General features: G+C 36.1%; 1 protein-coding gene across 3 annotated transcripts in view; it reads right to left on the bottom strand.

Moving 5' to 3' along the window:
* Window positions 1-9,790: 9,790 nt before the first annotated feature.
* LRRC7 (leucine rich repeat containing 7) overlaps window positions 9,791-24,496 on the bottom strand; it is a 317,511-nt gene continuing 302,805 nt past the window's right edge. For all 3 annotated transcript variants that reach the window (XM_088022969.1, XM_028102462.2, XM_088022968.1), the window contains 2 exons: window positions 23,975-24,049; window positions 9,791-9,898 (listed from right to left, as the gene is read on the bottom strand). In XM_088022969.1, coding sequence (XP_087879095.1) covers window positions 9,791-9,898; window positions 23,975-24,049 — 183 coding nt within the window. The remainder of the gene's footprint in view (window positions 9,899-23,974; window positions 24,050-24,496) is intronic.

Raw genomic sequence — 24,496 nt, forward strand, 5'->3', positions numbered from 1 at the left:
TTTGTTTTCTTATATTGTTTAAAGCATTTCAAATTAATTATCTCAAAAGAGTATAGAAATGGGTGTTAACAGTTTTATCAACAGTTTATTAACAGTTACTTATTCACAGTTACATCAGCACAACGGGTATGAGAATGGACTGTCCAGCGTGTGTGGTCATCCAAGCTAGAGAATTGCCAAGACAGGGATATAAAATATAGATATAAGGGCTCCATCTAGTGGCAGCTCTTCCTAACTGCAGATATGCTCCTAAAAAGTACGTGGCTCCAACTATAGATGAGGATAGCAGGTATCTGATTTAAGCCCAGCAATTTAAATGGAGGATCTTATTGGGATGAAACACATGTTTTGTTGCTTTATCAGGGTGGGTTACTGAGTTAAGTGGCAGCCTCTTCTCTGAAGGAAATTAAAAATAGCATTAATTCTTTCCAGGAGGTAGACAGATGAACCAGATCCTCTCAAGGTCCTTTTCTATCTTATGACAGAGCAATAACTTTCCTCATTTCCCCCCAGAATTTACCTATGGCTATCTTGTTTGATATTAGCCTTTGTTTCAGAAAACTGCCCTGTTATTATTTTTTTTTTAGTGAGATAACTTTTGGTGATTTTCCTTATACTGTGAAGTTGCGCGTCTAAAAAATTATCCACTACATTATGAAAGTAGTTTCTGGAAATAAATAGCAATGAAATGAAATATAATGCTACTATATGTCTTATTTTTCATTTTGAATTCTTTCTACTTCTAGAAGAGTAGGAGTGAGGCCAGTAGCCAAGGAGAGCTGCAAGATCACTCTTTCAGCCAGGAGAGAGGAAGGGAGTTCTGCGCTGTCCGAAGGAGTGTGGTCACCAACAGATTGGAGGGTGTGTCTGAATCGGAGCCTGATTTCTGTCATCCATTTACTCTCTGTTCTTCTCTGTCAGTCTTCTATCTCCCTTCTTTTCCCTTTTTCGTTCTTCTCTAATAACTTACAGATTTCTCTCCTTCATCCAGCCCTCAAGTCTGCTCTCACTCTTATTATTCTAAAACACTCTTACTTAAAATAAAGTACTCTTACTATTCTGAAATAGTCTTACTACTCTAAAATGTTACTCTTTCAACTAATAATTTACTTTTCATTTTTCACTTCAATTGGTTCAAGCAGACATTGGTGTTCTCTTCCTCTGTAAATATATAAACACTGGGCTATAAGACCAAAGTGTAGACCTCTGGAGAGTTGAGGGACCATACTCTTAAGGAAAATGATGATAAAAGTTTCCTTCAATGTATACTTTTGGCTCCTAGAATTTAAAAAATCCTGAAAAGATTTTCTGGCAAGTTCTCTTCATGTAAGGAGATAGCAAGTTCCCCTCATACAAAGAAATGAAAAGACAGAGGCAGATGGAGTAATTAATATTATTTGTATAAGCAAAATAGTAGATGAGAAATGGATTTAACTTTGGCAATATTTCACTAAATTCTGTAGTCAATGTGCTTTGCAACTCAAATAGAAAAATATGGGAAATATTTCTGAGAGAAAGCTAAGAAAGAAATGCTTCACTTGCAAGGAAATCAAGATCCTATGAGGTGATAAAGGAACTGTGGTTAGGAGCGTACCAACCCAGGGCTTTCCCCTCTTAGACACTGTTTTTCTTTTCAGGGCCTAGATTCCACTCTTTTCACCCCTATAATGGAAGTATCTAATGAAGTTATTGTTAATGGCAGTATAAATAGCTTTCTCTCTACTGTGATATCAACAGACCAGATTCTGACCTCTATAAAAATTTGGCAGGGGGCATGTGGTTTTATCAAGTAACCCAGACTTTCTGTGACCTGTCTAGTCATCATGTTAATACTATAGCTTCTGCAGCTTTTCTTGATAAATTTGGCTGGAGTATATGACTTGTTCACTTTAGGGATACAGGTGGTAGAATCTGTCCATGAAAAGATGCCAAAATGCAATGTGTAAACCTTGTCAAACTGAGCTATGGCTAAAGGCCTGTGGACAGACTCTTTTTTATTCTAGAACAGGCAACATGAAGCAGAATTTTCATTAAATTTTAGAGCTAAAATAGGGTGGGGACTCCCTCTTCCCAACTACCTTTCCCTAACCCCATTCCCAACCCAACTCTCTTAACCATTCCTCATGCCTCCAAATTTTAAAAATAGCTTGCGCAAAGTAATCTACCAAGTCACAATATATACACGTAGAAGAGCCCTAAAAGGGGTCTAAAACTAGATCCAACTATGCACTTTTGTCTTCTCAATTCACAGAGTCATATCACCTCTCTAGGCCTTGGGCCTCTGATAAAATGAGGGAACTGGGTTTGATTATCTCTATGATGCCTTTAAGGCCAAAACCATGGCTCTGTATGTTCAAACTCATGCATTCATTTCTCTGAAATATTTCTGAAATCTATATGCATGACTTCTTCCAAGATGAGAAATAAAACCCAAACAAATCAAAAGGATAGATGTTACGTATTCCAATTCAATGAACAAAAGCCACTTCTTAAACTTTTTGGATAGTGTTAAGGTCCTTAGAACATAAAAGAGAAATTAAACAACTGCTGACGCACAGCAGAGGAACCTCAAAGGTCTTAGAAGAAATACTGAGGAGGGAAGGAGAATTAGATTAAAAGGGAGAATTAAAAAAAAGAAAAGAAAAGAAAAGAAAAAACAGGCATGGTGAATGAACCAAGAAAGTGAGAAGTCTATGGTTTAAGATTGTGCAAACTGGACACCAACTTCCCATTTGAGTCAATATTTATTGTGTTCATGTGCCAGGCCCGTCATCCATTAAATCATTGTATAAACATCTATTGAGCACCTACTACGACAGGAACTAATGATACATGGTGAGCAAAACCAGATGTGCCCTCTGGAAGCTCTTCTGTCTAGAATGCCTCTTTGAGGTATTGTCTGACCCTGTCAAGGAGTGTACAGTTTAGAGGAGAGAAAGCACAGATTACCAAATAGCTATGACCTTAGGTGGAATGTGATAAGTACTATAAAAAATACCAAACATTAATATGACTGTATTATCATAAGAGAAATTTCTTCCAGTTAAGATTAGGAAAACTTTTATGGTGGTGGTGATGCTTGAGCTGGACTCTGAAGGCTGCATCTAATTTTGATAATTTAGAAAGGGAATGGGGAGAAGAAGACATTACAGTGGAGGGACTAGTGTGGGTAAAAGCTGAGGTTGAAAAACTCAGGGAAAGTTAAGGATTTCTAGGTGTCGAAAGCACCGATTATGTACAAATAGGATGAAGAAAAAATAAGCAATTCCCAGATTCAGAGGAATCAAGCTTTCTTTGGAAGAATAAAGAGGTATCTATGATATGTAAATATGTATGATCCAACCTCATGCAAACAGTATATACATGGGATGGGATGAACAGCATGCAGTGTAAATGTCCTTCACCTCACTGAAGGAAGTGAAGTAAATAAACAGGAAATGGAGCAGGCTGAATGAATATTCAGCTCATTGCATTTCTGAGTGCCTCATTCTAATACTGGATCTTGAGGACTCCCATGCTCCCTGATAGTCTATAAGAGACTGTATAGTCTATAGAGACCGATAGTCTTATAAGAGACCGTAGTGGTCATAGGAGCAACCCTTTGGGGACGCAACACAGAAGAACCTCTTCAGTTCAACAGCCCATGCCTTTTAAAGTACTGCCTTCCATCTCTATCCCCCAACATGTCAGGGGCATATAGACACAGTGCCAGGCCAGGTGGAAGCACCATTTTTCATTATATTCTCTCTCTTCTTTAAAACAAACCAACTGGCAAAAATCTCTTCCACAGATTCAAGGGACTGTGGTTGCTACTTATCTTGTCCAGGAAGTCTCTACTCTTGCCACTTCTATCTTATCAAATATTGCCCTACATCTTGGTAAACATCGATAATGACTTCCCAAAGGCCGTAAGACCCAGTAGGAAGAACTCCTATAGCTCCCAATGGAAAGCCACGCTCAGACCCAGAAGAGATTTGTCTAGATAAAGATGCTACTTCCTTTTGCAATACGTGGGCTGAGGGCAGGGACAAAGGGACTCACCACATTGCCTTGTACTGTCTTTTTCTCTGCAAGCTCTCTCATCTTCCCACTTGCTTGTGAGACTCTGTACGGAGGAGACCATGTTATATCCCTTGCAGAGCCTGGTATATAGTTGATGCTCAACAAATATTTATATTTATAAACATTGCACTTACTGTTTTCATTATATTCTTCAATAAAATGCCCCCAAATGTTTTGAATTTTGAACGACGTACCTTAATCATCTGAGATTCAGCTATAGTAATTGTTTTCCTGTGGAGGAAATACGGAGTTTTCTGATGAAAATAAAAGTCTCTGTGGTAGGATATTTTACTCCAGGTACAGAGAGACCTGACTGTAGGCTGCTTACTCATGTTATTTTAAAGATGGAAAAGCAAAGAAACAAAGAAACACCTGGCACAAATAATACAATTGTGTAACAGTGAGCGTTTTAAGAAAAAAATATATATACTTTTCAAACTAGAGAAAGATGGGATGATTTAACTTTTTCTCAACACTCATTCCCACACACATTGAAAATTATGCTAGGTTTGAAAATAATATTTGTGAAAGTTTGACTCATGGCTTTTTCTTTGGGTCAGTCCTACACTGGTTCCAACACCAGACTAAGAAGAGTCACAGGATTTCAGTGCTTTCTACATAAACACTGCCTGGATTTCATAATCTTCTACTCTTTGAGGTGCTGCTATTAACAAAATTAGGCCAAAAAAAGGTGTTTTGGAGCATAATCTGGGGAGATAATCAGGACAGCTGCAGAGATAGCCTTCTCTTTGGTGCCTGTCTTACATCCAGACCCATTTCTTATGTTGCTTCATGCTCAGTGGGATGTTACAAAGTATGAGCTGACTGCCCTACAGCAAAATCCACCTAGGGAAACGCTAGCAGACGGAGTAATGCTTCTAAACCTTCTAAGGCTGCAACCAGTGAATTATTTCCCTCCCCTCAGTTTTCCTCTCTTTACTTCCCCAGAACTGCTCTCAGGGAAGATTATGATAATCACATAGTTAAGAGTCCAGGGGAATTCAATATTCCTAGATTTTCATCTGTTCTTTTTAATCAAAAGTTGAGTGTACTTTTCATCAGAAATCTCTGAATTCTCCAAAGTAGAAGTCGTGCAGTTTATATCCTCACCGGAGAGTGTTTCCAAACCATTTTCTTGTAGTTAGTGTCAAAGGTGAGGAAGATTGGAAACTGTCCCGGTAACAGTCAGCTAACAGGCTTAGAGAGAGTCGTCAATATGGCTAAATTCAACATTTTAAAAACAGAAGTGGAACCATGGTTCTATTAAGGCATTGCCACCCTCACCCTTGCACACAAGGTTGGTTTGTTGTTGTCAGAGACATAAGTGCCCCACTTTTGCACCTGGGTTAATGCTACTACTCCAAGTTCCTTGATCACCTAAGGAAGTTCTTCCCAAACCGGAAGTTGGAACCATCAGTAGATATTCAAGGGCCTCCAAACAATTAGAACCCTAAGGGGCGCTCCCAAAAGTTCAGAATATAGCTACACAACTTGACTTCAACTGCTTTGAGTTTTGTACAGTGGGGTGTTCAGAAAAGACATTCTCTGAATAGATCAAATGAAGCTGAAGGGATGCACAGGAGAACTGACACCCACGATCTCCTAGAATAGTAACCCACGTGCTTTCTAGAGTGCACGTCTGTTTTTCCCCAGCCCACATACTATTTTCTTGCTATCATGTATACCTGGGCAACAGTCTTACTGAGCAATGGGGCAATATTCTGGGCCAAGGCAAGATGCTTTTCTTAATGGAAAGTAGTTGTATTGCTAAGGAAAAAAGTTCTTGCAGGTGATATCAAATCTGGAGATTTCCCCCCGACCCCTATTCCCAGATGATCAGGTCACTACAACCATAAGACAGGGCACATCACCAACCCAGTGTTTGAACATTTTATTGAGCCTCAGAAAGATTTAGCATTTCTGTGAGAGGAACTTTCCTGGGAACTCGACCCTGCTTTTCTTGATACGAGATAAAGGACCCATCTTCTTAACTTACTGGAGTTCATTATTTGCATAACTTTTTACTGACCCAGTGTTTTAATAAACCCACTGTTTGGTCAGTATATCAAGAATCAGTCAAACATATTGTCTGACTGAATTTACCCACGGCTTAGAGCGGTAGTCCTGTACCAGCATGTCTATTTATCTGGGTATACTGTATTGTTGCCTCTTGATAACAGCAGATTCATCAGAATAGACATTCTTGACCTGGGTGCCAATGAGGGGGCAGACAATGACTGAGGACAGTAGTACAAGCCAATGAAAAGACAAGTTGACAAACACACTATGTTTTCTAAATATTTAAATTTTCGTGGAGATATTTGATTTGATGATTTACAATAAAATGTTTTCCTGCTCCCTTCATCTAATCATTCTGGCAAATTCAAATACTTTTCACTTAATATTTGAATGTGTAAATCTAATTTCTTCATTTTCCTCTGTCTGGGTATACTATCTCTTTAGTTCGCCCGCTGAAAGATATCTCAGTCCTACTTTTTAAATAAGCAATTACATTAGTAATATGTGTGCCGTCATCTTCAAGATTAAAAACAAATTAATGCTGATTTGTCATCCTCTCTTTAAAACTGCTTTTCATCTTGAAAGTGATAATCCAATGTAAGACCCAGAAACAATTCAGATTGTTTGATGTTTATGCAACTAACAGTTTTAATTAACTGGGACACATGTATTTTATAGGTTTCAATGAGCAATAAATTAGCATGATGTAAATATAAGTATGTTACACTGACTTTGAATATCCCTTGTCAAAAGTACACCTATATTTTGAAATTACTATGTTTGTTAAGGTGACTTCTATTGTCTGGAAACTGGGAATTATCATAAGAGAACTTCTGTGGACAATGTATTTTAAGCCATGTCAATAGTTTTAAAAATTGTCCATTAACATCTATTTGGCTTTGCAAAATCTGCAGGAATTCTACCAATACTTTTCAGTGCTTGTTCTTTCCACCCTGATCTTTCCCATTCCCCTTCATTGTGTCTTACTAATCCACCAGATTGAGGCAACTTCCTCAGTAGGAGGAGCTCAATAAAAATCAAAGACCAAGAGGCGAGTCTATTGGAATCACGAATTCCACTCCTTTGTTGTCGTTGATTTTCTTTTTTAAAAAGGCACACTTTTAACATTTTTTTTTTTTTTTTGTGGGGAGGGGTGGTTAACATAAACCAGATTCTAATTTCAGGGAGCAAAACCAGTTACTCCAAAAGTCAATACTCAGAAATTAATGTATTTTTCATTTGGATCACCTATGGAATAAACTAGATTTTTTTTAACCTCTCAAGTAATTAGTGATTTTTTTCAATCAGTCTAAAAAAAATGCCTCTTTTCATTATTACCTGCCTTTTCTCAGTAGGCAACACGGCAGTACAATTGACAATGAGGTGCTTTGAAACATCCGATTTCTTTCCAGTGGGTCAGGAACGCTTTTTCTTTTCTCATTTCCTGTAGTACAGGAAGGATGAGAGCCCGGGGCCAAGACACTGTTCACATCAGGAGTGGAAGAGGTGTTTACTATGATCCTTTTAGCTTTGTGCCCCAGAAGCATCTCCCGAAGCCCTGGGTCTGATGTGGAAACCTGACATAAGAAAAGAGACTTGGGCGGTCCTCTATCTGGCTCTTCTTCCACCTCTTCCATAAAAGATTAAACAAAACTGATGGGATGAGTTGAGATGTTTCACTGCCAAACAAACTACACCCGGGAGTTTGTTTTTCCTTTAAGTGATCTTGTGAGGCTGGTGGGGGCCTCCATCTTGATTAATGATGATCATCCTATAATAGCAGCCGGAAATGGTGGTACCATGGTTTGGTGTGAGTTTTTGACAAAGAAAATTAGGCTCTTGAAAGACATTTCTCATCAGAAACTGTCGATATATTAAAATGCATTTAAAAGTTACTTCTGGGAAACATATTAAATAGGCCAATCATTTAATCATTTGCTAAATGTCAAACCCTATAAAAGCATGGTATAATGTCACCCTGACATAAAGCAACATCAAAATTAATGCATCATCTATAAAGTGAAGTATCATTTGCCTTCAAGTGACAAATTCTATCGCCAAAAAATACCACTGTACTTCTAATAAGTGACACTCATTTTAATAGATCCTACAAAAATACAGTATTTTCAATGTCCCCATAAAACAGTTAACTTACAAATATTACCCTCAGAGCTTTGGTGACATCCATATATGATACTATTGTGAAAATCCTAATAGAATACTTGAAACACTAGCATGTAAACTAAATCCATTATATATATATATATATATACATATATATATATATATATATTTAAAGAGCTATGTGGAAATATGAGACAGCATGCATACAACCAACTCTGGGAAATTATTCTGGAATTTCAAATTAATATTCTAATCAAATTAATGACTAATATATAAAAGAAGTATTTTTAAAGGATTATAAAATGAATTTTGATCATTTATAGAGGAAAACAATTCTAATGTAAAAATAACAAATTCTCTATTAACTATGCTTGTCTTTCTCTCAGTAAGACAGAACCCAGAATTTTATACTTTGAAACATTTTTGGAAAAAAAGTATTTTCTCTATTTTTGCCCCCCAAAACAGGCACTGAAATTAATAATACAGGTAGACCACAGCTCTGAGAAATTATATTTGAAGTTTCATATTTGAATACTAAAGTTTTTTAATCATCCACCATAGCTTTCTAACAACGGTCTTTCTTAATGATAAATTTTATCAATCTCCAAAACTCATTTTAAATTATTTAAAAGTAGCAAATTGGATAAAGCAACACACAAATAAATTCCACATTTACAAGTAAAGAAATCACAGGGGCTACAGTTTATAATCAACATAAACTTGAAAGAAATGAAGCAATATCTTTCCTGCCACCCATCATTCACTGCTTAAATTTGTGGTGAAAAAGATTTATCTATAATGACCTTTTGTCTGTTTCTTAACTCTGTGTGTATTGTAATTAGCTAAAGGCATTGAACAAATTAGTTTGTCCTATTTTTATTCCGGTCCCAGAGATAAATGGCTAATTTATGAAATATTTCACTCTGTGTTATGAGAATTTAGCAAATGAATATGGAACCAAATATAAACACTTTATACCATATGTACAGTTACTTTCATAAGGCATTATCATGTAATTTTTTATTGAAAAAGATTCAATATAGTAAAGTCTTATTTTAAGATATAGTTTCTTTCTCAATCCGAGATGTTTAGTTTATGAAAATATTGTTTTTCTCTATATTCTTTTTGTATATATGCCAACATATACCTGTGCTAGAAATATTTTATGGGAATTACAATTCTTTATATTTGTATTTTCTATATAAAGGCATATACAACTTTGAGGCAGTGTTTTTGATGGAGAGCAGAATTTGTAAAGAGCTTGTATGTGCTTCCGTGCTCCGAAATTATATGAAATCCACTTCGAGAAGAAACTTATTTGATTTAAAAAAAAAAACAAAAACAAAAACAAAACTGCACCAATGCACAGCCAGAGGCTGACAATTAAAACTGATACATAACCACATGAACATCATATTTATATAGTTAACATTTTTAAGGATGATCAGTGCTAACACATCGTATTATACATTTGGCACTAATGTTTGCCATTGGTCCAGCAATTGGCAAAATTTGTTTCTATGTATAAATTTATTTTTGAACATTAGGTCTGGCTAGACGTATCTTCACTATTTATAAAAAATATTTAGACAGTAAGCTCACGTTGAATAACTAGGTCTACTGTGTTCTGGAAACTCTTCAGTAGTAATACAGCTTTTTCATGTTCCATATGTACAAAACTATGTCCATTTGCCTGTAAACACACAAATAAAACAGGGCAATCAATGCAAGATATTGTTTGTCACCTCACCATTGTTTCTAATTGTAAGATTCAAGGGAATATTGAGCAACCAAAAGCTATCAGTTTTTAAAATTCACAATAGAATTCTAACTATGGAAACAACTGATTAATTTCACCCAGCTTTGATTCAATTTATTAATTCAACAAATATTTAACAAGCATCTAGTATTTCCTATCTAAGACTGTCCTAGCCACTGTGCTGATCATAGAGATAACCTGGTGAATAACAGATAGATACATTTGAAATATGGTAGTTGTTCTGTGGTTGTTCTTTTGATTTGTTTTGTTTTTGCAGGTACTTAGTTGAGATGTTTTGGAAGTGTCCACAGGACCATTACCTTCTTGCTATATAATTACTGATAGCATAATCCCATCATCAAGGTCAAATATTTCACTCATGACACACATGATTGCACACTTATAGTCTTATTAGATCTTATTTTGACTCACTGAAAAGTTCTTAGTTTATATATTTTTTTATTTTTTTACACCTTTTTTTTCTTTTTTTTTAATTTTTTTATTGTTATGTTAATCACCATATATTACATCATTAGTTTTTGGTGCAGTGTTCCATGATTCATTGTTTGTTCATAACACCCAGTGCTCCATGCAGAAGATTTTATTTATTTATTTGGGAGACAGAGAGAGAGAGAGAGGGAGAGAGAAAAAGCATGAGCAAGGGCAGGAGCAGAGGGAGAAGCAAGCTCCCCGCTGAGCAGGGAGCCTGATGCAGGACTTGATCCCAGGACCCTGGGATCATGACCTGAGCCAAAGGCAGATGCTTAACCGACTGAGCCACCCAGGCGCCCCTACATTTTTATATTAAAGAGATCATTTTTACTTCCCCCATTGCTAAATGCAAGTATATTCATTATTTATACCAGTGGTTCTCAATGGCATCCAATATACCTAAGAGATCCACCCCTCAGAGGTAAAGCACACTGACATTAGTGAAAATGTCTGCCATCTTCTAGTTAAGAATCATCAGTCTATGCATTCAAAATTCATTTTAAACATAATTAGCCTAAGGTTCCAATTTTGGGATTCAACTGGTTATTGTTTGACATTTCACACGCTTCTCTGTTGTGAGTGCTCTTTTTTTGCACATTAAATTACAGATTCTCTTGATTGGAATGACTTTTACTATTAATATATAAAGAAGTGGATCCCATAAAACTTCACTGTCATTAAGGCCTAAATAAAATGCAACCTTCCTGAGACTTGGTAGGAATAATTCTTGGAAACTTAATGACCAACAATTATGTAACTATTTTCCTCACATCTGGGACTCAGTTGATTTGGAAGAGTCAGCCAAATTGACTACTTGGCAAAGTACAGATAATAGAGCCAGTTAATTGGTTGACGTTTTCAGTTTTCAATTGACTGATACTAATTTTGGGAACCCATTGCCTTTGTTGTTTTACTTTTCTAATGCTTTCTTAAAATATGATTAATATTTCAACTAACCACTCAATATTTCACTGCCTTTGGCTTTTTAAAATTTAAAACAGCAGATTGAAGTACTGTATATTCTTTATAACTTAGGTGAAAGTCATCTGACACATATTTTATCACTTTACTTTATCATTAATTGGTTGGCTAATGATATGATAACAAAAGAAGGTCCTAAAATATCGCATTTCCTAAACCACAGTACATCTAACGAGGAAAATACTAGGACACAGAAATGTGAATCCATGAAAACCCATATAACTAGAAGTATAAATTTGTTTTGAATTGAAGAATCTCCTTCTCTCTCCCACCCTCTCTCCTCTCTCTCTCTCTATATATACATAGCTCCTCTAATATATATAATAACAATTAATGGAGTTGTTTATTAAAGTTGGCATTGGCTGTTTCAGTGGCAGGAAACAGTAGTTGGGTAGAGCTTTGGGTTTGTTTCACAGCCCAAATTTCTTGCTTAAGTTGTAGTTAAAACCAGACAAATGGGTTCCATGTGATGTTATTTCTGGTCAGATGATGATGTGGGATAGAGAACACAGCATATGGTACATTCTTCTTTTTATTCTCAATCTGTATCTGACATCAGGAAAATAGCAAACTTCGGTGAAATGTATGCTTATTCCACTGTATTTTTGAGGAATATACTAACTACCTAATGTCTTCAATTTGACCAAAAGATATACCTGAACTGTGAATTAAATTTAACTTTATGTATTTATTTATTTACTCACTTTAAGTAAGCTTGATGCCCGCATGGGGCTGGAACTCACAACCCTGAGATCAAGAGTTGCATGCTCTACCGACTGAGCCAACCAGGTGCTCCTAAATTTAACTTTAATAATGGAGTTCTTGAATGTCCTTAATAATAACTTTGTGAGTGCTCAGATTTCTCTATCAGAAGACTCGAAACCTAGAATTGCAATGAACTCACAACCCACCAAGATTTTTCAGGGAATTGTTTGAAATTTCAGTATCTTAGTGTTTCAGGGAAAAGGAATGCTCTAGGATTTGGAGGTCATGAATGGTGTATTGTCCACCATTAGACCTCACCATTCCTGGTTTTAGGAACTGCTAGTCTCAAAATAATACCAATTTTAAGAGCATAAGTGGCACAGAACCCAGATGGCCAATTAATCGTAGCTGCTAATTTTGAATGATACTTTAATCAAGAGGTCTTCAAAAAAGGGTGTTCATTTCCACCATTTTTTTCTTTCATTTTTTCAATCAAAAATGTGTGTTATGTATTAACTGTGCCCAAGGCATTGTGCCTGGCACTGGGGATAGGAGCAAGAAAGAGATGAGACAGGGAAGGCTCCCCTCAAAAAGGTGACCATCCAGAAAGGGAAATTAGCTATGGACATAATTATAAATAATGTAGAGACTGCCTTACCTGTAGTAGGCACTCAACAATTGCTGAATTGAATTAACATCAGAAGAGATAAATAAAGTACTAGGGTAGCTCAGCGGGAGGGAAAGGGAAGAGGGAAAGTTTTCAGGGAAGCTGTTTTCTCCGAGGTCAATAACAAGAGTTTCCCCCGTACCCACACCTGGTGAGATTTCCCCCATACTCACACCTGGAAAGAGTATGATTAGAGAAGGGCCACAATCCTTGTCTCGCTCAAGCCTGGAGTCTCCTCCAGCCCTAGACATGGGAACAGTTGGCTACTTCAAGAAAATTCTTCAACAATCCATGTAGGGAAAAGAGATTTAAGATGATCTAGGTATGTAATCATTTTTATGAGAATTTAAAAATAAAAATAACAGTGAACTTAGACCCTAGGCTTTAGCATAGGAAACAACCATAAAAATATGCTAATGTGGGGGGCACTTGATAGGAGGTGGGGTTAGTTTATAAATTCTTGTTTTTTAAAACCAAGAGGGATAGCCCAATATGTGAAATATTTAAACAGAAATTTTCTGGAGAGATCAAAGAGGCAGTAAGAGAGTGAGAGGATGAAAGAGTGAGAGCAAGCATATCTAGGCTAATCCTGTTATTTTGTAAGTGAAAGAGATACACCTCAGAGAGGACAAGATCCCTGATGAAGGCCACACATCCAGGGCTGAGTAATCCCATACCATAATATTCACTCTTATTATTTCTCTCAATACTTCACTGAAAATAATAAGACCCCAATTGCTTCCGTTGATCTGAACGGACATTTCAGTGATTATGATAAAATAATGAACATTTTCCCCTTAAAATTATTGCTATATCACCTCCTGACATAATTTGTTCTTTACAGTGCTTGCAAAACCTTAATTCTCATTCAGATTCCTATCAGGATTAACTTAAGTCATTCCAAAAATACTGGTAGAAATAACATTTAGTCCTAAAGTAGAATCTCCAGAAATGCTGAACCTCTCATTCTTATTATAGTGTTAACTCTGGCTTAATTGGGTTCTTGTAGGCATATGTGAGCTTTCTCTCTCAAAAATGGAAAGACTAAGTCAGGCTATCTGCTAGGACAGTGCCAGGAAACTTGAGAGGAAATGGATTAAAAAAGGAGAAAACTTTTAGGGTAGAACTTATAAATTTGCCATTTAATTGAACAAGGGTAGAAGAAACAGACAAGAATCAGATTGTGATACCACTAACGGAAAGGAAGGAAAAGCTTAGTTGGGAAGACAATGGCATTTGAGGCCATGGCAATGCATGCAAGGGAGATGTTGAGAAACAAGAGACTGGGGTTCAGGAAGGAGGTCAGGGTGGCAGCATTAGCGACGGAAGTTAGGTTTTACTGCTGTTTGGTATTCACCACATGGAATGCTGAGAGATTTATCAGAAAATAAATTTAAAAGGGAGCATTGTGAAAGAAGGGAAATCTAACCAGGGGAGAAGGATGGGGTTGCAGCTTGGGACATGTAGAACAAAGCTGAAAGATAGTGTTTGCTGTTGCCCTGGGCATCGAGGAAAATCTGTCTGAAGTAAGGGAGGGCAAGGTGAAGCACAGCCTAATCCTTCCTGCAGGAGGATGGCAGAAAGCTGGCTCACACTCAGGGCCCGAACTGAAGAACAGGGATTCTCATGGGACCGATGCGCGGAGGGGAGAGAACAGGCAGCGGGGCTCCTGGGAGATCCAGGCGGAGGGATAACCGGCAAGAGTCGTCGGGAAGGGGATCAAGGTACTGTGCTCACAAAAGTAGCAGGAAATCCAAGAGAATCAAATCTTTTCCAGTGGCCCCAATGAACCCTAGCTTTCTGCAAGAGAGGAAAAAAAAGCAGGGAAAAGGCATAGCTAGCTGAAGTCTGGCCTTGTATCTGGGTCTGTTTCCAATAACAGGCTTCGAGATGTTCCGAACCACCATCCGGGCTCGGATTCAAGGCTAGAAAGATCCCTCGTATAAATCAGCTTTTAATATCGCTTTAAACCATCAGCTTTTAGTTTTCATGCTTTGTAGGTGACAAATGAGGAGTTATACAGTTGGAAACTGTATAGCTGATAGCCCAGAAGGAAATAAAGCAGGTTGATAACTTAGATCACTGAGTCACATAAACACTAGGACTCTACCTGTAATTTTAGTCCCCAGAAATATTTTGGATCTGAAAACCAGAGCTTTGGGAAACCTCAAGAGGCCTATTTAAAATGCCACAACTGGGGCGCCTGGGTGGCTCAGGCTTCGGCTTAGGTCATGATCCTGGAGTCCCTGGAACGAGTCCCTGGATCGAGTCCCGCATCGGGCTCCCTGCTCGGCGGGGAGTCTGCTTTTCCCTCTGACCCTCCCCATCTCATGTGCTCTCTCTCTCTCTCTCTCTCTCATTCTCTCTCTCTCTCAAATAAATAAAATCTTTAAAAAAATAAAATAAAATAAAATGCCACAACTAGGGACTGCCTGGTAATGACTTCAAAATACCAGGAGAACTCTGAAAGATCAGAAAGCACATTATCTTAGAAAGTTTATTAAAGATTAAATGGGTTCATGTATGTCAAGTGCTTAGGCCTGGCACACTATAAACCAATCAAATGTTACCTCCTACTATTAATATTACTTCACTATTACTTTCTTGAATTTTCCTTAAGTCACAAGAATAGAAGGACAAAATGTCAGAGGAAGGGACTTTCTTTTTCTTGTTTAGTTAACTCTATTTTTTTTTTTTTAAAGATGAAAATGTGAAAATTGGAGACAGTACATGAGATATCCAGGCTCACAGAACTAGTGACTAGGTGGGAATTTATGTTAGAGTAGTCAACTCAGTAACTTGGCACAATTTGTTTCATTGGATGTTGTGAGGTTGTTAATGAACGTTTTAGGTTCATTAAATGAATTCAATTTTTAATATGAATTGAGCCATTTCTTGACATGGAACATTGGTTTAGGCCTGATGCCAGGAGGAAACAACGACAGAGGGATTGGGAGAGGTGTTTGAATGAAAGGAGATAGAATCTCAGGTTGAGAGAACCTTCTCCTTCCACTGTTAGGACTCAAGAGCAAAGGGAATTTATATTGTTAAAATGAATTTGGCTATCTGGCTAACATCTTGGACACTTCAGACAGGAAATCAGAAAATTATGTTACTACGCTTGTGTAGGGCTTTTCCAATTAAAATGCATATGAGAATAGTAATATTTCAGTTAGTAATGTTTTGTGGTTGTCTTATGTGTGTGAATAGAAGAGCTGAGGAAGTAAAGGCCACTACTAGGCAATACTGATTGATTGCAGGGTATAAATCCAATGATGCTTTGAAAAGTAAATGCAGGGATGCCTGGGTGGCTCCGTCGGTTAAGCATTTGCCTTTGGCTAAGGTCATGATCTCATTGTCCTGGGATCCAGCCCCATGTCGGACTCCATGCTAAGTGGGGAGTCTGCTTCTCCCTCTCCCTTTGCCCCTGCTTGTGTGCTCACTTTCTCTCTCCAATAAATAAAATCTTTAAAAAATTTAAAAAAAAAGAAAAGTAAATGCATATAATCTACATTTGTGCATTTGATATTTTGAATATACCCATATTATAAGTACAAAATATGATTTGAAGAATGAAATTTTAAATACATAAAATACATTGTCACAGTTGGTCACATATATGTTTTAAATAAACACAGTCTATTATAATAAATGTGTGCACTTTAGAGGAAATAGCAATTTAATGAAAAATGAGAAATAAATGAAATGGCTTAAGTTAAAATGAAGTTAATAAGAAAAAAATTCAGGAAAGAAAAGACATTCTGAAAATTTTATGCTTCAAGAATATATAATTAATGGGTTTCTGGCTTTAGCTGATTTGAAAGTATAAAGGAACATTTTACTGTATAATCTTGATATTGTTTCTGGAAGATATCCTGCCTTTTTAAAATTCCACTTGACATTGGTGCCATAAAATGTTTTCTAATTGTCCCTTTGCATGATTTAGACATGGAAAGATGGAGGGCTAATGAAATTGTGTTTACAACTACAACAAAAAGTAGAGCTTTGCAGTTATGGCTCATCAATTTATGGTAAAGCCTCCTTGATTTCTGGATTTCATCCTCTTGTTCCTTCCGAGATTTATCTTTAATTTCCTTCTGGTAAATGTTTCGTTAAATGGGTTAATTATGGATGTTTATACTACAGAAGTTCTACAGAGGATGCTATAATTGCCCCAGGAATTTTCTTGTACCCTTATTATTCAAAGTTCTAAATTTAAAAACGAATTGCTACGAAGGCTTGGCCACAAGGTTGGTGGTATTATCCAGTAAGAAGGACAGCATGACTCTTTTAGAATCCAAAAAAGAAATGGGATTAGGGACTTAGGTGTGTGATTTTTGGTTGATTGAAACTCACCCTCAAGGGCAAACATTTAAAGGGCCAGTACACATGTATTTTGTACATTAGATATACCTTAGTACATTAACATCTTTGAAAGCCCATAGCTCTTGAAATGAGGGAAAACTAAAAAATACAGCAACCATATTAGAGCTACAAGGGCAAGCCTTCATGGTGTTTGATTCCCGACAGTCAGACATTATGAGGAACAGTGGGAATCTTAAATAATCATAATTATGTTTCACATTGGCTACCTGGAATTCATTCTCATTTCAGAGTTTTAATCTGATAGAGCACTCTCATTAAATATTGGCATATATTTGGAGCTGAATATACTGCATAGTCAATACTACATTGACTTTATGCCAAGTCATTTGAAAAATTTTCCTTTCTATCAAAAATCTGAACTACAGATTTTAAATTCTTGGAGAGTTCCCATGAAAAATTTACATTGCGCTTTTTAAATGTGAGAAAGTTTGAAGTCTTAATGGCTTTTACTGCAGTATTAAAAAAATCTTCATAGAATTAAACACAGAGAAGAATTTCTCTTCTATCTTAAGTGCACACTCGTATTGCAGCTTGAATGTTTCATGAGTTCTGGCTCAAAAAAGACATGGCAAGCTAGAATAGACTCAACTACAGACTTTGTCAATTATTTGTTTAAAAATTTGGGCATGGAACTGGTAATAAGTAGTAATCCTGAAGACGTTTACTTATTTATCTGCTCTGACTTTAGGATGCCTCTTTTCTTCTTACCAAGTATGTTGAATGAACATCTCTAAAAAATGAATTCCCTACCTTGGTTTGCAAAGCAATTCCCTGACAAGCTATACTTTATTACTTTTAAGAGAAATAGAAACTGCAAAATGAACAGAACTGCAAAATCAATCTCTCATTTTCAGGAGGCTTGTGTAGCCATGTTGGTCTCTGTTGACTAGAGCACTGGCTCTTAAAAGAAGACAGACTGGAAGCTGATTTTATCAAATGTTGAAAGTCACCTTCTTTCCTCTCTTCCTCTTTCATTTTCTGTTCAGGTAATTTTGGGCATGTCTACTTCCTGGGCTAGGTTATGTAAAGCCATTCTTTATTACATTGTTCACATTGCTTGGCACAATACTTCCTACACAGTGGGCATTTAATACATATTTTCCAAACATATAAAGAGAAAATGTGATGAATATGATGCTATCAGTAAAATTTGTTCCAGTAAAATCAGTATTGTATACTGGAAGAAGCTCAAATAAGTCATTTAGCCTCTGTCAACAGTAGATAACTTGTGTGATATAAATGAGACTCTGCTTGTTACTTTTATTTCAGCCAAATTATGGAAGTTAGAGCCAGTCTAATGAACTTAACTTGTTTTTATTGGTTTTCCTTATTCTGTATAGTACTACTGTTTTGATTTGCAATATGTATTTACTCAATCTTTTATTAGTTCACTGTACTGAATTTCATAAATTGAATAAGATATGACATACAAAACCATACACATTTAAAAAAATTATTTTTTGTTGTCTTCTAATCAAATTGTATTAAAAAATCTTATTCTTCAGTAATTTCTCTGAACATTAAGAATTATGTGATTACTGACCCCTTCCCCCCACCTTTCCCCCAACCTCTCTGATGTTTTTGATTTTCAACCACCAAATAAGATCAACTAAAAAAAAGCATTAACTCATTTGACCTTGTTGGGAAATGCTTTAGTGGAATTTCCAAATAGCTTAAGTTTATATTTTAAGGGTCCCATACTTCATTGTAACCATAACAAAAATTTCTCACTCTACTTTTTGTAGCCTTTTTGGGAGAAATTTTTAAAAATTCAGAGATATGAATAGGACTCTAACACATTCCAAATGACTCATGATGATAATTATGAACATGAACACTGTGGGATAAAGCTGTGGGCCCATTTAGATGCTTCTGTAAGAAACATTTCCCAAAGTGTGTTCTGTGGAGGTAATTGATCTTGTTAGTAAAGAAGGCTGTATGATTAAATATGTTGGGACATATAAGTTTGTAAGATTTCTCAGGTTCTGAAATGCTTAATACATTGTGAAATCCTGAAACAAAGGACAGAATCTGAGGTGGCTCCGAAACTTCGACTAAGGAATTCCTTTCCAAAAAGGTATCATAAGGGATGACATTGGGAAACACTATAGTCTATACTGAATGACTACTGTACTCTTTGAATTTTGTTTCTATCTTTTAAAGGAAGTTTCTCTCTCTTCTTGGACAATGAAACTGTCAGCTCTGACTCCTTGCTTCTGGCAGTGTGCCTGGATCGGAGGCTTTCCTCTTGGTGGTCTGGAAAGCTAGGTAAAAGATTCCAAGTATGAAATAAAATCTTAAGAGTAAAAGGCATGAAATTTAGTGCATGGACTTTGTGACATTAATTATGGCTTCTCAGAAGCACTTTGCTTTGTGGTTGTTGAACAAATAAGCTTTAGCTAAGTAAGATAATACTGTTAGCAGCTAACCACACCTCCTGGTCATTCAAAGAAGCATAAAACTTCCATTCAGACAAGGAAGGCTTGATCTGGTGGTCAAATACAGATACAGTGCTATCTATCTGTATAAAGTGATTCAGGCATCTGCAGATATTTCATATAGACTTTGGGGAAATCTAAACTTTCTTCTCACATTCTGAGCCTTGAAAGCTGTATCTTAGTACCTCCCCCCACCACCTTCATCCCCATGCCAAGCCCCCTGCAGGTTTCAGTTCTCCAACTCAGGGCAAAACCTTAAAATCCTAGGGTTTTCTTTTTTTATGCCTGTGATTTCCCTCTCCAGTATTCTCTCTTTGAACTCCACGCTCACTCATTCTGACAGGAGTTTCTGCCCTCTGCTCCTGAGCACTGCTGTCAGGCTAGCCCACAGCTAGTCCTCCTACTACTCACCTTTCTTTCTCCTCTCTGGTAAGCCTGGAGTACCTCCTGCTCCATCAAGACTAAGCTCTCTTGATAAGGTACTCTGAGCCAAACAACCTACCAAAAGCTGGCTAAAATTTCATAGACTTATTCATTCAGAGTGGGTTCTTGATTTGTCTATATGAGTTGAAGAACCAAGGTTTTTTAAGACTAGAAAAAAAGGGGAAATATCTGATTTGTTTGAATTATCAAATCTTTTGATTATTCAATTTGGTATCTTAGAGATATGGTCATCGACCAGGAATATATTTTGGAAAACACTTAAAATTATGGTACAGTAGAAGAGACCATGAAATAATCTTCAATTAGGTTTCATATTAGTATACCTTACATGAGAAAACTCTGTTTTGATAACTGGTAAAACCTGGATGTCATTAACAAGTATCTATAAATCATTTATTTTCTCTTCTCCTGCCAAAGTTAGGCTCCTGTCTGGGGAATGGGGTGGGCAGGTAAATGAAGAGGATAGGGTTTGACTACAGTGATATTATAGAATATTATGCTTATAAATATAATACATAATATAATGTATAGTATACTTATACAGATGAGTGTTAGGCTATAACTGTGAACCATGTTAACTATCAAGTACGATATATTCTTTTTTTTCAGTCTATTCATCTTTTCAACAGAGTAACTATAATTAATAGATTTTCTATATTTTAATATATTTTGAATTTAAAATGTATAATAAATTAGATTGAATTTTTTAACGGGAAAGAACATTAGAAAAAAGAAACTATGATGTTAAACCAACGAAATTACCACTTCAAAAACAGTCAAATATTGGCAAATTCACATGGTTCAATCTAATAACATTTTTTTATGATGCACGTGCTTACACTTGTTCTCTCTCTCTCCTGTTAGATTTGATTTTATGGAGGAGGGTGAGGCTGGGAGGGATCAGTTCTCCCAGCCTGGCGGTTGGCTCCTTTTCCACAGGGTCTTTAAAGCAACATGATTCACTAAACACAGTAGGTCATTTGAATATGTTCATTAATTATAGTGTATTTATTCTGGGAAAATGAACAGTAAAATGACAGAAACATCATGTGAATATGTTTTAACTAAGATTATCTCTTAATGCACACCTTTTTATGTAATTCCAATAACATGTTCATGATTCCATAACAGAGTAAGAAGAAAGTAGTGGGTAAAAAGTGTTACAGACAAAGAAAGAGAAAGCTCTTCTATAATAAATTTGGGGCTTGGGGGAGATTTGGGAAATGTGTATCTTTTTTGCTATTTAGTGTCTCTTTTGCTATTTGCTGTTAACTGCCATCACTTAGGGGGCTCATATGTTGTTTTTGTTGTTGTTGTTTATTTCTTTGTTCCTTTTACCTTGATTTTCTAGGCTGTTACATTGTCATCAAGGCTTGTAAACAAATTTGCTCCGGTGAGGACATATTTTAAGGATCTTCTAAATGAGAGATAACTCATTTTTTCCAGTGTTCTTTAAATGAAGAGCCGATAGTGTTATAGACAAAAATATAATTTGCCCTCTTAGCATCTGATGCTGGCAATGATTTCAGTTTAGAATTAGCCGTTCTTATCTCTTTCAGAAAGTGTAATTGGCCACTTGTGCTTTTTAACTCATATGAGTGAAACTGTAAATATAGCAATTTATTTGATTACAGTCTATGTGCATTTTTCTTTTGCTGAAAATGGACTTTGATTTTATTGTACTAGATACAAATGAGTTCTAGAGCAAAAATAAAACGTTACATCTTTCATAGTCATTTGTGGAGCGAAGAGCCTACCTAGGTTGCAGCTCTTCTGCAGACTCGTGGCTTTTAACAGATTGGGTTTATAATTCCTTCCTATTTCTTGCATTAGGAATTGATTCCTCGGTGCACTTTGCTGTTGTTGTATACCTCTGAGGGACTAGAAATACTCAACCCTCATGTCCTCACATATAATCCTTCTAGAACCACAGTCGGAAAAGAGTATTCTAGCCCTGTAACTAGACACTAACTGAATTCTCATTTCCCTTCTGCAGGATATCTATATTCATCCATACTGATTATCTATCTATCATCTATCTATCTATCTATCATCATCTATCTACCATCTATTACCTGTCTATAGCTATATGAATACATAACATTTTAACATATAACATAAACATATTATATTATACACACACACACACACACACACACACACACACTCTTCTGAATCCAGAGAGAAAAGTCTTTCTTTTGCTACCCCTGTCATGGATGAAGGCCACGCCCAACCTTGTCTCAAGCTATGGAAGGCTTCTCTAACCGGCACAGCATTCAAATAGATCAGAGATCTGAGATTAACTGGCTGCATTGTTTTTCAGACTCAGAGATTCAAAATAATTTTTTTGAAATTGAGTAGAGGAAAAAATTAGGCATTTCCTTTGCTAAACAGCAGCATTTACCAAGTGTTAGGGAATTACACTGTGAGTTTATTCTTGACTGTTTTTCATGGAAATTTATAAAATTATTGAACAGTTGAATTTTTAAGCTGAGGGGACCTCAGATATAATATAAACCACAGTTCATTTTACACATAATAATTGTGAGTCCCATAGACATGATATAAAATGCTTAAGATCAAAGGGCTAATTAGGAGATAAAAAACACATAGAACTTCCATGACAAAATGGTAAAAATAAATTTAGATTATTTTATGGGTCTTTTTTATCTCAAGATTTTAACTCTAAAGATCAACTGCTGTCTTGGTCTTCTGCTTGCACGGAATGGACTCCAATCTGTTGGATGCTATTTCTACTGTGACATTGCCACAGGTTTGAGCAACCCATAGTCTTCAGAGAATTGTCATTTTTGAAAACTTGAGTTTTCATGAGCTTGCTAGTTTAAAATATTTCTGAGAATAAAATATTAAGGCTATATATACATATAATATATATAAATATATGTATATACGGTTATAGAGGGTTTCTACTTCTCTAGAACTTTTTGAAAGTGTTCAGTAAATAAAAGATAGACAATCTCCTCAGAGCTGAGTTGTGTGGGGTTCTTGCATTGTTGTAACTGTTTGCAGAGCTAGTCTAACTAGAAGGTTCCTTTCCCACATGTCCTCTCTTCCCAGTGTCCTTATATCTTCAATATATTATGTGGAACCATTTCATAATTGCTCCAAATGGTTAAATATCTGTAATGTCAGATAGTTCCAGCTAGCTATATAATGGGGAATTTCAGGGTCATAAGTCAAAATACTGAATCTTAAACAAATCGTTGATACTTAAGGGCCTTTCTCTGAGATGTAGGAAATGATTAAGCAAAAGTGGATTCAGAGAGAACAAAGAAAGCAAAATGGTTATACCAAGCATTTACTTAACTGTGTACTGGAATGACCCTTTTCTGTTACACAGAGCTTTAAGTTAGGGAAAAGGCCTTTCCATCAGAAAGTACATTTTAATAAGTCACCTTATATATAGTTAAACTTTTGTTCAAGTATCTGAGATGGGGGAGTAGGGAGATATAACCATGCATTTCACAGTAGTCAAAAAGTATAGCTTACTGTTGAGAAATTAAATAGGGACCAGTCCCTTCTTCCTCATCTAAAGTCACACAGATACCCTATTTCAGTACTCCATTACTCTTACTTATACCTGATAGCTATGCATAGATTCTTGTATGTTTCAATTCTTCTTATATTACCAATTACCATTATTCATATAAACAAAAATATGCAGAACATCTACCATGTGCCAAATACTGGAATATCTAGGATTATATCAGATTGAATTTGTTTCTGACTTGCCTTTTAACCTCGCCCCCAAAATAAAGGCAAATAAGAAATGTGAAAAAGGCTTATTGCCAATCATTTAATTCAAGTCACTCAATAGCATGGTTACATATCTGTTTTAGCGTGGCATTTGAAAGCACTGTTTTTTATCTCTCTTACCTGAAGGATCTTATCACCAGGCTGCAGCAGGTTGGATGCTGGTCCATCAGGCTGAACCCTAGTAACAAAGATACCCTATAAGTCAGAAGTAACAGAGGTTAGGATTGTATTATCAAGAACTAGGCCTAGTTAAAAAATTTTCATTCACATAGAAAACAATGAAAACAGATTAAAAACAGTTTACACATGTAAGTGTCAAAGATTATTATAGTATTTTTTAAGCAAAGCACCACTCTTCAAGTCAAGTTTAAGAAAAGCAACATCTTTACTTGCATAACAAAAGCTGATCTTGTTTTTAAAGTGCACTTATGATTTGTAAATTAATTTCATGGCATAGTCTTAATTTTTTGCTTAAATAATTTGAAATATGGTACTAAACCATCTTTTAATAATTCAGAAATCATCCTAAGTTATTCTTCACTGAAAATGTCTTCTATTTGACAGGTTGTAAATTCAGTGTACACTTTTAAAACCTTATCAGAATTATATATAGATACTGGTTTATTTCAATCAGTATTACTT

The sequence above is a fragment of the Eumetopias jubatus genome, unplaced genomic scaffold (assembly GCF_037043125.1).
Source record: "Eumetopias jubatus isolate StellerSeaLion01/CBP00866 unplaced genomic scaffold, mEumJub1_p1.0 scaffold_4, whole genome shotgun sequence".
In the NCBI taxonomy this organism is placed as follows: Eukaryota; Metazoa; Chordata; class Mammalia; order Carnivora; family Otariidae; genus Eumetopias; species Eumetopias jubatus.